The sequence below is a fragment of the Filicampus tigris genome, chromosome 22 (assembly GCF_054856515.1).
Source record: "Filicampus tigris isolate MCC_2025a chromosome 22, RoL_Ftig_1.0, whole genome shotgun sequence".
Lineage (NCBI taxonomy): Eukaryota > Metazoa > Chordata > Actinopteri > Syngnathiformes > Syngnathidae > Filicampus > Filicampus tigris.
Window position 1 is genome coordinate 9,923,889 of NC_141238.1, and position 14,298 is coordinate 9,938,186.

General features: G+C 40.7%; 1 protein-coding gene and 1 pseudogene across 1 annotated transcript in view; one reads left to right on the plus strand and one right to left on the minus strand.

Annotated features, from left to right (window-relative positions):
- Window positions 1-14,298, plus strand: part of LOC147126947 (uncharacterized) — a 155,860-nt pseudogene that overhangs the window by 93,483 nt on the left and 48,079 nt on the right.
- The window catches only part of LOC147126956 (uncharacterized), a 40,652-nt gene continuing 34,819 nt past the window's right edge, over window positions 8,466-14,298 (minus strand). Inside the window, exon 4 of the mRNA XM_086022186.1 lies at window positions 8,466-9,473. Coding sequence (XP_085878312.1) covers window positions 9,421-9,473 — 53 coding nt within the window. The 3' untranslated portion in view covers window positions 8,466-9,420. The remainder of the gene's footprint in view (window positions 9,474-14,298) is intronic.

Sequence of the window (14,298 nt, forward strand, 5' to 3'; positions counted from 1 at the left end):
GTCCAATCAACTTACCATGCATGTTTTTGGAATGTGGGAGGAAACCGGAGTACCCGGAAAAAACCCACGCAGGCACGGGGAGAACATGCAAACTCCACACAGGGAGGCCGGAGCCGGGATCGAACCCACGACCTCTGAACTGTGAGGTGGACATGCTAACCAGTCGACCACCGTGCCGCCCTAATTTCAATGTCATCTGGCAATTTTTTTTTGGTCACTTCTTCAATGTATATTGACGGGTTTGTATCTCTTTCTGTCTTTTACAGTGACATTTTCAGCCGAGATGCCTATGTTATTCCAATTCGGAATCCTGGCCATTTCTTGTTGTCTGTAAGTTGTTATATTTCAGAATGTTTCTTTCATGAGGTAAATTTTAAAAAATGTGAAAATAAACACCACCTGCTGTCACAATTTGTGCACACTGCTTTGTCTTTACACGCTAAAAACAGTTGGATTTAAAATAACACAATTCTAGGTCAAAAATGGACCGATCCACTAGTTGGGTCAATTAACCCTAACCCAAGTTTCTGGGTTGTTTTTTGCAGACAACAATGCTCTTGCATTGGAATGCAGGGGGGCAGGTTTCTTGCATCGAAAAGCAGGGGGGAGGGGTTGCTCCTGAAAAATCTCTCTATTCATTTGGATGATTTAGCTAGATCCACTTTTCTGTCAGGTTTTGCTCATTGTTTATCCACATTTGTCGCTTCCCGTTCGTACTCCCTGGACTGAATTGCTCGCTAACAGCCAATCAGAGTGACCGAATATCACGACTCACGATGTTGATTCAACATGCTGAAACGCCCACCAGACGGCGCAATCAGACGCCCCGACGCTTGCCGACGTCGGATTGGGGTATCTGGCCCTTAAGGCCCTGATACACCAAAACGACGTCGGAGGTCGTTAAGCGTCGTGGCGTCATTAAGCGCCGTCTGATTGATGTAGTCATGTAAGAATAATAATGCATTTTATTATTCATGTGTTTGATTTTTATCATTAGGCCAACTTGCTTGGTGTGCTTTGCTTTCACATATGTATGTTAATTGCTTGTGCCCCGCGACTGGCTGGCGACCAGTTCGGGGTGTAGTCTGCCTTCGCCCATTGACGGCTGGGATAGGCTCCAGCAACTCCCCGCGACCCTGTATAGGATAAGCGGTTTGGAAGATGACATGACATGACATGTTAATTGCTCACACACACACACATAGACAAAACAAGTTCATAGTGTTCCAGCTGCTTTCGCTCTCCTTTCCCTTAGAGCTGGAACACCTTTGTTATCAGGGACACCGAAGAAAAATAAAAAGAGAGGGGGCGCAGGAGCCGGGCAGAGGGTTTTAAGAACTGTAATCGTACACTTCCCTCCGCTCTCCTTGAAAGTAAAAAGACAATATTGTTGTAGAGTGTCTTCTCTCCTCATTGTGTGCATTGTTTATGAATGTCTCATTTGGTGTGAACCTGACATTAAATTGGTCCTTCGAGCCGGATCCCTGTATGCCGGAAGGTTTCCAGCTGTCGAGTCAACCTCCAGGTAAAGTCCGTGGCCACGGCTCTAAGACCCTTTGTGGGACTGGTCTTTGGCTCCACTTCTGGGAACTGAAGGCTGACGGGAAGCCGGAGGAGTGAAGACATCTCTGGGTGAGTAGGAAACTCACGACACTCGTGGATGAGTGAATTGCGCGCTGGTAAAAAAAACTTGATAATATCAAGTGGTAAGACAGAGTGAGTTATAAAACTGTAAGACAGAGTTAGTCTATAAAACTGTGAGACAGAGTAAGTCTATAAAACTGTAAGACAGAGTTAGTCTATAAAACTGTGAGACAGTAAGTCTATAAAACTGAGAGACAGAGTAAGTCTATAAAACTGTAAGACAGAGTTAGTCTATAAAACTGTGAGACAGAGTAAGTCTTTAAAACTGTGTAAGCCTTGAGAATACTAGTCGATGTCAAGGTAAAAGACAGAGTAAGTCTATAAAACTGTAAGGGCGACGGTGTCCTGCACGTACTTAAACTCCGTGAAAAACGCTGCTAAAAGTGTGACTGTGTAAACTGTGTGAGTGAATGTAAACAGGATTGTAAGTGATAACTTTGTGTGGACGCAATAGTCAAGAATCCTCCGCCACTTGTGGTGGAAGCTTGAGGATTGCCACACACTATGTTGATTGTCACCCTGTTTTAAGGTAAAAGTCAGTGTAGGACACCCTAAGTGTCATAAAACTGACTCTTCATCAAAAGAATGGGGGAAAACTAACAGTAAAATCGGTGATAAAAGTGATCCGAAACAAAACCTCGCATGCAAAGATTGGACATTTGTGGAGCGTCACTGTCCTTCCAAAATACAACACTTAAACCTTTGGATAACAAAATATGACTTTGCTGGCCGGATTAAAAAAGAAAATAACAATAATAATAATAATAATAATAATAATAATAATAATAATAATAATAAAGGATGGCGAAGGCCTGTGTACACTTGAATTCTGGGTGTGTGTATGTTTGGGCAAATCGGTTGTGAAACCCTGTGTGAAGTGTGTAAGTGAACAGAGTGATTGCGAATTAAAATACCACTAGGTATTTTATTACATATAATTAGTATAGTATAATTAGTAGTATATGTAGTAGGATAATGAACAGCAGAGTGGTGTGGATGCAGAAGCAAGAATTCTCCACCTGAAAAGGTTGGAGTGAGAATGACCACAACAGGAAATTTGAATTGCTGTCCTACTGATAAAAATCCAGTTTTTAGAACACCCTAGGTGTTAGCAAGCTAGACCAAATTCCTATACAATTGGGGAAAATAGGTAGTAAATTTAAATCATAAAATGCAATGTAAGGATTGGAAGTTTGTTGAAAAACAGGATCCTGATAAGATCCAATATTTAGACGCATCGATAGCTGAACACGTTTTTAATGGTTAAGTTAATTACACATAAAGTAGCCGTGTTACAGGAATCAATCATATAGCAGAAGCGTTTAATGGGCAAAAAGTAAGAAATGAAGATAATGTGACTTGAGCGGCGGCGCAGACATCAGGGAGGGGCACCTGGGCCCTCTGCTCCTCTCTTGTCTGACCCTGCGACAAGGCGGAACAATTCTTGTTCATTATTATAACATTTGGCTGAAGAAGAGCACAAAGTAAGCAAAAATAAACTACGGATGTAGAAACAACAAGTCAAATATTTGGGACGCAATCTTAGTGTTGGAAGTATAATTGTAGTGGGGAATAGAAAAACAAAAACAAAATGCAATTCTCCAGGCTCCAAAACATCAAACGAAGGGGTGGATGATGTCATTTTTTAGGTCTAACAAGTTGTTGCTGAATCTGGGTTCCAAATTATGCAGGAATCATTGGTGAAAAAATGTAATAGTGAAGACCTCAAATGACATCACCTGTAAGGTAGACCAATGAAGCAGGAAAGTTTTTTGTGAAATAAAGCAAATTTTAGTGTTAAGCACAGCATTATCTTAAATTATGGCGACCCCTTATTCAGTTGATAGATTGTAAAGGTCATTTTTCGACCTCAGTTTTGGTGCGGCAAGATAGAGACAAAATGAAACTAATTATTTCAAATTGGACGGTGCATTGCCGCACTGTGGAAGAGCAGTTATTGCAGCATCCATTGCTGTACAAACAAATGCAGCAATGGATGGGTGCCTCAGTTTCCAGTTGTTGTTTTTTAAGTGCAACCATAGTTTTTGTTCTATCCCGATTTTGAGAGTGCCACGTGCAGCCTCTCTGCATTGTTTTAACGAACAACCATGATCTTTTTATCACTAGCGAAACATTTACCTTGTATGTGTTGAGACAACGTCTAACTAAAGAGACGCACGATGTTAAACACAGCCACATTGTTACTACTTCCTGAGGATGGAGGAAGACATGATTGCCTCACTGTAAACACAAACATTCATATTACTCAGAAGTATTGTGTTGAACTATCTCACTTTTTGATAATTTGTTCTAAACACTCATTTTAATTAAGTTGTTAGTAATTCCTGATGATTAAATTAATTTACTCAGTTGTCTTGAGTTTACATGTCTTAAACAAATTAAATATTTAGAACTTCTGGATTTTTTTTATGGTGAAATGCTATCTATCCCTTTGGAACTTCACATTTTTTTTGTTTTCCTGTTACAAAAACATTTATGGCATGCAATAGCTAATATATATCCTTGTTGGCATACCGGTTTTTAAATATAAAATCCATCCATCCATTCATTATCAGGACGTAAATGAGGTACACTGTGTGAAGCACTTTGATTACCAAAGGTAGATGCGCGCTACAAGTGTTAGCCCTTGTAACCATTTAGCACTAAAAAACTCAAAATAATTAAGTTGGTGGTAGTACTGTGCACTCAGAATTGATAGCTTGTTTACACGTAAAGAGTTCAAGTTACGTTTACTTATCATTTCTAAGGCAACGAGTTTCCATATCATTTATTTATTTTTTTTATAAACTGAACTCCTTGATTTTTACAGTGCATGTGTTGGCAGAAATAACTCCAGTTCTCGCGTTTGCCATAATGGCAATAACCTTTGCATGGTATTGGAAGAATTAGAGGCATGGTAACATCAACGGGCAAGTCAGTTATGCATGCAGAACTCTTATCAAAGCTTTTAGACGCAATACAGCTGGCACACACACTCTGGCCGTCTGCAAGTGTGCAACACACACATCAGGCACAGACAGTGTGTCCCATGGGAACGCATTTGAGGTTAAGACAGCTACAGACCCAGCTACAGAATAAACGCATGTGTTAGCAGTGAAAGACATAGGAATTTACACAAGGGCATATTAAATGGCATGCAACAACAAAGTCCTGAAGCAGAACAAGAACTTTGAATAAAAAAAAAGAATAAATAAATAAGATAAAATAAAACACTGGTGCGACATTACCAGGTGACATCTGTGTATGGCCAAACAGATTACTTATTTTACCGAAATATCCATACGAATTGGCTGCTGAGTTGAATGGAAAACTATTGTTTCGTCATCATAGATGCTTTTTCAAAATGGCTAGAACTATTCCCTATACCAAACGTTCAGACGCGTTGACGGTGGCAAAAGCACTTTGCAGGGATATAATCCCCCGATATGGCATTTCTAAAAAACGTACAATGATGGTGGTACCCGTTTTGTTGACCAAATTGTGGAGAAAATAGGAGTGATGGTTCACATTGATCTGAGAATCTTGGTGCTTACCACCCTCAAAGTGCTGGATTGGTGGGAATAATTAATGGGACAGCAGAAAATAGACAGAGATAATGCATCAATATAACGGGAAGTACTTTTCATAATAAGATAACGCTTAGACAATGTGTACCCGTGAAAGACATGGCAAGTACTTTTCATGATGGAATAACGCTTAGACAACATGTACACAAACGGGGTAGCAAGAGAAGGTTACATTTTTCTCAAACAGTAATGAGACAAAACACACACACACACACACACACGGAAGGAACATCTGTTGGCATTTATGGCGTACTTTCAGTAGACCAAATACCAGATGATAACGCCACTCGACGACGCAATATTGACAGACATGCAAAATAGTGAGTGAACCTTTTGGGAAAATAACGGGGTAATGGGAAATGTTGAACCATATGTAGTAAAGAAGATGTCCCATCCTTCCATAAGGCCTGTTTACGTGGGTCGCAATTAAGAGTCGTGGGCCTTGTCACGCCTCTTTGTCACGTCTCTTCAGGGGGGAAGGATGGTATAGATTGTGGAACATCGCTTTGCTGCATATCGATGCCGAGCATGTGACTTGTATAAACTGTAATTCAGTCAGTCAGTTTCCAGCTTAACACACAAAAATTTGTGAACCTGCAGTATGAAATACGGACTAAACGTAAAAACAATGAAGCGAAAATGAGAAAGGATGAGTATGAGGACGTAGACTTTTGGAGAGTGTTGGCGCAGAAGCATGAGAAAGGGCCAAGTAAGTTGGACAAGGTGTTGTTTCATAGAAAAGAGGACGATGAGACGGGGGCCGGTGGGAAGAGCAGTGACACATGCTCAATTTCTCCAACATTTGTTAGATGCCGTACAGTTACCACGCAACATTGCAATATGTAAGTGTGCCACACATAAATCGGGGACAGACTGTGTGTCATTGGGGAATGCTTTCGCAGACAAAACAGCTAGAGAAGCGGCTTTAAAGCCCTTCGCGGGGTTATCAGACCATATTCCTGACACACAAATATTGAATACCCAAACCTTGATAGATATGCAACAGCAGAGTCCACAGACAAAAACTCTGGACTGATAAGGGCAACTTTGCGGGAAAATATTTATGTCAGCACAGAGGGAAAACCCATACTACCAAAAATTTGTTCAGGTGGGCAGCAATATTAAGCCATGGGGTGTCTCATGTTTTGACTGGGGGAACGGTGGCTCTTGTAAACAGACATTACACGACTTATGGGTTTAACCTCTTCTAAAAAAACAATTTTTGTAGGGCTTGTTTGACCTGAGCTAGGCACAATTCACAAGGTAACTTGCGTCCAATGCGGGGTCAGTTTCCTCCGGCAACCTATCCTTTTCAGAGAATTCATATGGACTTTATTGAATTTATCGAAAGACATTATACCGCGATATGGTATTCCGCAGACAATTTATAGTGACAATGGGACACATTTTGTTAACAGAGTTATTGTCAAAATAGGTCTGTTATTTCATATTGACTTAAAGAGTCATTGTTCCTATCATCCACAGAGTGCTGGTCTGGTGGAAAGGATGAATGGGACTGTAAAGAATAGGTTGAAAAAATGCATGGAGGAAACGGATAGACCTTGGACGCAATGCGTTGATCTTGTTAAACTGTATATCAACATTACTAGTATAACTGGGCCTACTCCATTTGAAGTACTCTTCGGTAGGCCCTATAAACTACTGTTATTTACTAAACACTGGGAACTGGATGATGAGGCGAATTTGGCTGATTACATGAGAAAGACTTTAGAGAAACGTGATGAACTTAAATTACCTGAGAACGATTGTGTTTCCCAACAGACACAACAACTGGTGAAGCCAGGAGATTGGGTCCTGGTCCGGAGCATTAAGAGAAGACTTGGAAGACAACTTCGTCACTATGGTGCAAGAGCGACCGGAATTATATGATATTACCGTTAAAGGCTATGGCGACAAAGTGAAGAAAGCCAAAATATGGGAAGACATGGGGACGCAACTGAATATACCAGGTACATTTTACTTGAGGAGTACAGCAACTGGTAAATTTGCATTTAAAAAAAAATATGTAGTTACTATTCTTGAACATTTTTGTATCTGTAAAACTGTTCCGTATTTCAGCCCATTTTTCAGTTACAGAGTGAAAATGAGTGGGATGAATATTTACTTTGCAAGTTAATATTGTTACCGTAGGGGCTCCTAGTTAACAAAGTTAGTCTGGAGCCCTGATATGTTTTCCTCAATAGACATATATTTGTCAAACACTAATATTCACGACGGTGGTCTATTTTTTTTTCATGACTTCTGACTTGATTTAGACAGGCTTGTAAGGCACAAAACCTATTTTTTTTCTCATTGTCTTCCAGTTAAAGTGTTAAAGAAGAAGTGGGAGTCTTTGTGTACTCAGTACTCTCGCTACAAAAAACTTGCACCCTTGGGAAGCTGTGGGGCAGACATTACAGGTCGACAGAAGTGGATTTTAACACATCTGCAGCTACTGGATCCCCAGACCAGAAAAAGGCAGAGCATCTTGCACAGTGGATGCGAGGATTGCCCCGAGATCATCTCGACTATGTTCGCTATCAAATTGACATGCTGAGGTCCGAAAGAAACTCTTATCAGCTGTAATGTTTAGACACCAGCCTTGATTTTGCACAATCAGTACATCTAGATTTTGTACTTTTGATATTAAAGAGGATATTGTTATAATATGTTCTATGCAGGCCCACTAGTTGAAAGAAGGCATTCTGTTATTAGTATTGTGTCTGTGGAATAAGCGTTAAGCAGCAAGCTCCAGCAGCAAATGCTGACCCCTTATTCCACAAACACAATATGAACCAGAATGCCGTCTTTCAACTAGTGGTCCTGCATAGAACATATTCGTGAAAAAACATGTTTGGGTGGACTTACTCTGTAAAATTCTTTTCTTTGTATTACACTTTTGTTTACAACTTTGCAGATTAGCATTTCTTTTGCATGTTTATTCACCAGGTTTTGTTTTTTTTCTATTCTATGCATACAGTTTTGTTTATATTTTATTAGAACAGCTGTGACTTTGCACATTTGTGTTCACCAGTTGTGATTTTGCACTGTTATGCACCAGAGTTTGTTCTACCTTTTCTATTAAAATCTATAGTTTTCCTTGCATTTTATATTTTATTGACACACTTGGAGTCCAAGCATCGATAAATAAGATACACACATTGAAATGCAAATTTTTGAAATACGTTAAGATATTCCCAGATATGAATGCTACTTTTAAACCAATTAGAGACAAGGGTTATTAACATATTTTCAATGTTCACTATAAACTTGAATTGGACAATCTCACAACACAATTTTTGTCTTCCTAAAACGAACGTGTTTTTGCAAGACTGTAGTCTTGGAATAAAACAGTCCATTGTAAGGCAAAAAGCAAATGATATGTTTTAGCCACATGCTCAAAACATATGCAAAAGTCCCCCACGCCCCAAAAAAAGCTATATTTTGCCCCACTGAAACGGTAAAGCACCACCTTCAGAAACAAAATAACGGCGTAGAACATCTCTTTGTTGCTTGGCAGATTTTGCCAAATTCGTTGTCTGTGGCAGGGAGGCTTGCTGCAGGTTAGGATCTTGTCGCCATCTCCCCGGGACAGTTTCATGATCAGGCCCCTCCCTGTCAACAATGTCTGCCATGTAAGTGTTGCAGTTCTCCGTCCGCATGTAGTTGTGAAGAGAACAGCAAGCCAAAACAAGGGCCTCCACTTTGGCAGTGTCCTGAATGTTGATGGTGGCGAGCAATACTCGAAAACGATTGACAAGTATGCCAAAAGCGTTTTCTACTGCTCTCCAAGCCCGTGACAGCCAGTAATTGAAACCCCGCTTCTCTTCAGAAAGCTGCGATTTGGGTATGGCTTCATGATGTAATCCTTCAGGGGAAATGCCTCATCTGCTACAATGCAATAGTGCGTCAGTTGGTCAGACCCAGGAAGTAGTGCAGGAGCAGGGATATTCAGTGTCCTTCTCTCCAGGGCATCCTGAAGGGTGCATCCTCCAAATACACAGCCATCAGAAATCCTCCCATTACAACCCTCATCCACATACAAGAATTTGTAGCTGCTGCCAACCAGTGCCATCAATACTATTGAAATGTGTGTTTGTAGTTGTAGAATGTAGATCCTGTTGTTGGTGGAGGTCGAATGGCCACATGTTTTCCATCTAGAGCACCAAAGCAGTTTGGGAAGTTCCACTTAGCCTGGAAACCATCTGCAACATTCTGCCACTCTTCCACTGTGTCTGGGCACTGGGGTGGGGGTTTACAAAAAAGGTTTATTTCACAATGAGGCATTAATTGTATGTAATTTTATGTACTTGTAAATGTCATTTTAAATCAACATATTACATATACCACACATAACTGCAGGTACTTCTGTTTTAAAACCAAGTATATTGCTTCACATGTTTCCGGAATGAACTGTGCAATTGTTGACGATCCCATTCGGAACTGATAGGACAGGCTTGTGAAGCTTTCCTCTGTAAATCAGTTATATTTCAAAACGTGACACCTGCTTGTAAATGGATCCCAAACTTTTAGAATAAAGCTGTAGAAACCTTCACAGAAGGACAACATAGCTTACCAGTTGCCAAAAAACGCAGTGTAACCATCATACGTTCTCCCGCGGAGATACAATCTCGGTAGTTCGTGTTTTGTCGCTGTATGAGAGGACGTTCAAGTTGCTCCAACATGTGGAACTGCTCAGGGAAAAGCCGCGCGAAATTGTTGAAATCGGCTGTTTCGTACAATTCCATTTCTCGACAAAGGTTTGGGGAAGCTCCTTGCCTTCGTCGCTGGAGTATCCAGGATTTTGTCCATTTTGTGCGGTTTCTCTTGCGCCTTCGCTGCCTTAATTTTCTTTCAAGCACAAGAGCGAGGGTTGAAATTGTAAAAATTGCACGATACTGTTTCAGGAGCGTGAGGGTTTAATTCATGAGGGTCTTCAACGTGAGCGGGGAAATGAAGCGTAATACATTGTTTAAGTTTTTGTATTCAGCCCTGTACGTTTTGTATTTTGTGACTAACGCCCCCGATGGTAAGGAGGGATATTACATCTTACGCATGCGCAGAAAGTACTTCATGGTCAGTGTTTTTTCCTCATTTTTTCCAGCGCGACTTGCAGACAGCGAGTCCGACGCCACAGGGGGTAAGCGTCTGTCTGCGTCGCTTTGGTGTATCAGGGCCTTAAAACGGCGACCGATCGCCACCAAAATGCAAATACACATTACTACTCTTGTCCACTTCAACTTGTGAAAGTATAAAAGTGTTCTGCACAATAGTTTGGATTTATTGACATAAAACGTGATCTCATCATGATCACCTCCAAAAATACCATGGCGATTGCTCCTCCACTTTCACAAGCTGAAGCGGACAAGGGCATGAATGCACTCACAAACCCCAACTGGTTATATTTTGGACATTTTGCGACGCTAAACTCGTGTCAACTCTCGAGGGCAGACGGCGGCTTGCAGCAGCAGCAGGCAGATTTGAGCTTTACGCCCCCCTCTTGCCTTCCCGGCTAAAGGTAGGATAATAGGATGGCTAATAGCAACAACTAGCTTCAGGTCGTTAAAACAAAAGGTGTTAGCACAACAACATTAGCTCCTTACTCTGCGTCCAGCCTGCGTCAATCTTAATGTCGCGGGGTTGCCTCCCAAGCAGTCGCCAAGACACCGCTTGCTGCCGCCAGAGAGTGAGTTAATTAACTAGAATGCCCAAGGGGTTTTTACAACTTTTTTGCAACTCTGCTGGCTACAAGTAGATGACTTTAATTTGTAAATTGGCCATTCCCTGCCAAAATAGCAAATAGTTCAATAGCATTGAACAAGCGTCAATGTTCAGCGAACAAAAGGTTCCAGCGATGCTGACTCCACAACCGAGTGTGGCCACATTGGAACGTACCTTTTCGGCTGTTTACGTTCCAAATTGGACGCCGTGTTGTCAGTCGAAAAACTGGGGCCATTCCTCATCCCAAAAAATGTGCCCGTCTCATTTCCACTTCAGTCTCTGTAAATATCCAGACTGGCGTTTAATGCCTCGCCCGTCCTAAGCGTGATTAGCAAAGAAGCAGTGTTTTTTTTTTTTTTAAAGCAAAGAAGCAGTGTGCGCTGGTCCCAGCCTAAATCTATGTAGCTCTGCTCACTTCCACAGTTCCTCATTCTCATATTAAATCAGCCACGGAGATGTTAATCCTTTTGATATGTTGAAGTGAGCATTAGTAGAGATGTCCACATAAATTTTGGTGCCGTTTTTGGACGTTATAAGCAATGAAAGTACAATGATTTCCAATGGAGGGTTTGTAATCGGTCCCTCCAGTGATAGAACGCTAGGGGGCGCGGCCATTCTCCTCATTAACAAGGGGCGTTATTCATGGAGTCACTTATTTCCTAATTTCTCACAAATGAATGGATACAATTGAAAATGGCAACTCTTTTCATTTCCTGACCAAAAAATATATAAAATTAACTTGTTGGTGAAAACATGGCCATCCCCGCCGTCCCTTTAACATTAGAATTTAGCTTGGTAAAAAGAAAACCAAAGCGGTCGGTCAACACCATTCTGTCCTTCAGCCTAACTTTTTTTTTTTTTAGCTAGGAGCACAGTGGCCCATCACCTGGAGTTTCAGGGGAGCAAGTTAAAAATTCTAAGGCCCATGCCGCAAACAGACTTTCATCCATCCATTATCCAACCACTAAAATTGATAAGAAAAAAAGTCACTTTCTAAAATCTTAAGGGGAAAATGCCAACAGAGAATGTAATCCTGTAGTCCTGCATTATTGGCAGACCTAATTTCTACAAGAACTACATAAGAGCAGTTGCTATTATTAATATTATGAGTTGCATAGTGGAAAATTTGCAGTACAGTATAACCACTACACTGAAGAAATGGTCTTGAGTTTACTCAATTTTATTTTGTCAGTACAAACAGTTCATTGTGCACTACATAAAGATGTACTGTATTGTATTATAGGAAATATGAGTAGTGTAAATAGCTACAGTACTTCTTACTGTGTTGCATGCACTTTTTTTTTTCATCAGTGTTTTTTTTTTTTTAACTTTTTTTACTTTCAGTCTCCCAAGAGCATCTTAAACAGCTCCTCAAGTATTGGGTGGGATGGGAGATAACCCATCACCTGGAGTTTCAGGGGAGCAAGTTATGAAAGTGGACGATGGTGAGAGTGCAACATCCTTCAGCAACGTGCTTCTGGAATTTAAGATTGCCTGGCCATTACAGAAATTATACAGAATTTTGTGATTGTTTAAAGTGGAAGTCAACCCTAACGTTTTTTTTCCAAAAATATATTCTGTGCAGGCCCACTAGTTGAACCATGCCATTCTGATTAATATTCCGTTTGTGGAATATGAGTTAAGCAACAAAATCCAACCCTTTTTAGCCATCGCTGGAGGTGGCCATTTTGTCACTTCTGTCGACTGAAAATGACATCACAGCTGTTCAGGGCTCAGGTAATGACCAATCATGGCTCAGCTTCAGCAAACAGGTCAGCCATGATTGGTCCTGAGCCCTGAGCAACTTCGATGTCATTTTCAGTCAACGAGTGGAGTAACTCTATATTTATCAGAATGCTTTGTTTCAACTAGTGGGCTTGCATAGAACATATTATTAAAAAGAATATGTTTGCCTATGCCTCGAATAAATAAAAGATGTCTGCATGGAGCCCTGGGCCTTACACATACAATGCTGTGCGTGTCCACTGCTGCTAAATATTTGTCTATTCCCAAGCATGCGGACGGATTTGTTGGGTCTACAGCAGCATAAAGTCCAGCCAGTTCCTCGGGTCTCAAAGGACAGTCAATCTTGGGGACATGGACACAAAAGCTGGAATCACTGGACATAAGGCCACTACTTTCCCAGTTAATCATGGGGATGTGCAAACCCTGTAGGTGATGTGTAATAATTCATTATGTTGCCTGAAAAACTGCATGTTTTGTTTACCAAAGTTCAAAAGGACTTACGCAATCATTAGACTCCTGTAAATTGTGCTGCTATGTGACACAATTGGTTAGCGGTACCATTTCCCTTAGTGCTCAGTGGATGACTGTCCCAGCCATCTTTGAAAACATTGTTGGGCTTGTAAGCGGGAAACAAAGACATTGACGGCAGAAAAGGTGGATGCTGCTGGACAGGTTCAGATCATCTTCCTCCAGTTGGTGCAGCACAGCATGTAGTAGAGCCAGGTGATTGCTGCCTAGACATCTCGTCAGAGAAGTTCAGTTCTGTCAAGTCCAAATCTAGGTAATTAGTTCAGCTTTTAAAATACCCTTGTCTAGAAAGAAGATAAGTAGATATCTTTGCAAACCATGCGAGTCATAAAAGAAAAAATAAATCGAATAGAGATTCAAAGATAAATCTACTAATCGGCTATCAAATTAATTAAATTAATGCTTTTACTATAATTGATTAATTATATTCATACTTGGTTTAAAATGTTCCAAATCCCTCAATTTTCACCCTCTCAACAGTAAATATTCTCAGGTCTATGTAGCCTTTGATGAAAGCACCTATTTTTTTGCTTCTTCAAAAAGAAGATATTTGCAAACATTTGCTTTTACTTGAAAAAGAATGATCAGCATTTTTCAATATGCTGATGTGCCAAAGACAAATCTAATCGCTGAATCATAAAGAATTTGTGCATTTTCTGCACAGCAAATTTGAAAGCTGTGTTTTAGAATGAAAGGATAGAAATAAATTGTTTGTTTTGATTCATCTTCTTATCTTATCTGCCTTTTATGAGTGCCTGCGGGTATGTACAAAGCCTCAGAGTAAACTGATATCTTTGAAACAATGCGTCTTTCTGCAGTATAGCTCCCGATATGGCTGTGTTGTTTCATTTTTAATTTATGACTGCTTCTGAAAAATCCGCAATGCACTGAGGGCGCGAAAGTTGAAGCACGAAGTAGCGAGGGATCACTGTAAACAGGGCCTGCCGGGACATCCTGTCAGAAACTTATATGAAGGGGGAGTAATGGGGAGGAAGAAAGGAAATGCACCGGCGGATGTTTTGTCGTCGTGCAAGAACAAAGACTGCACGGGGGTGCTAGAAAGTTCATCAAC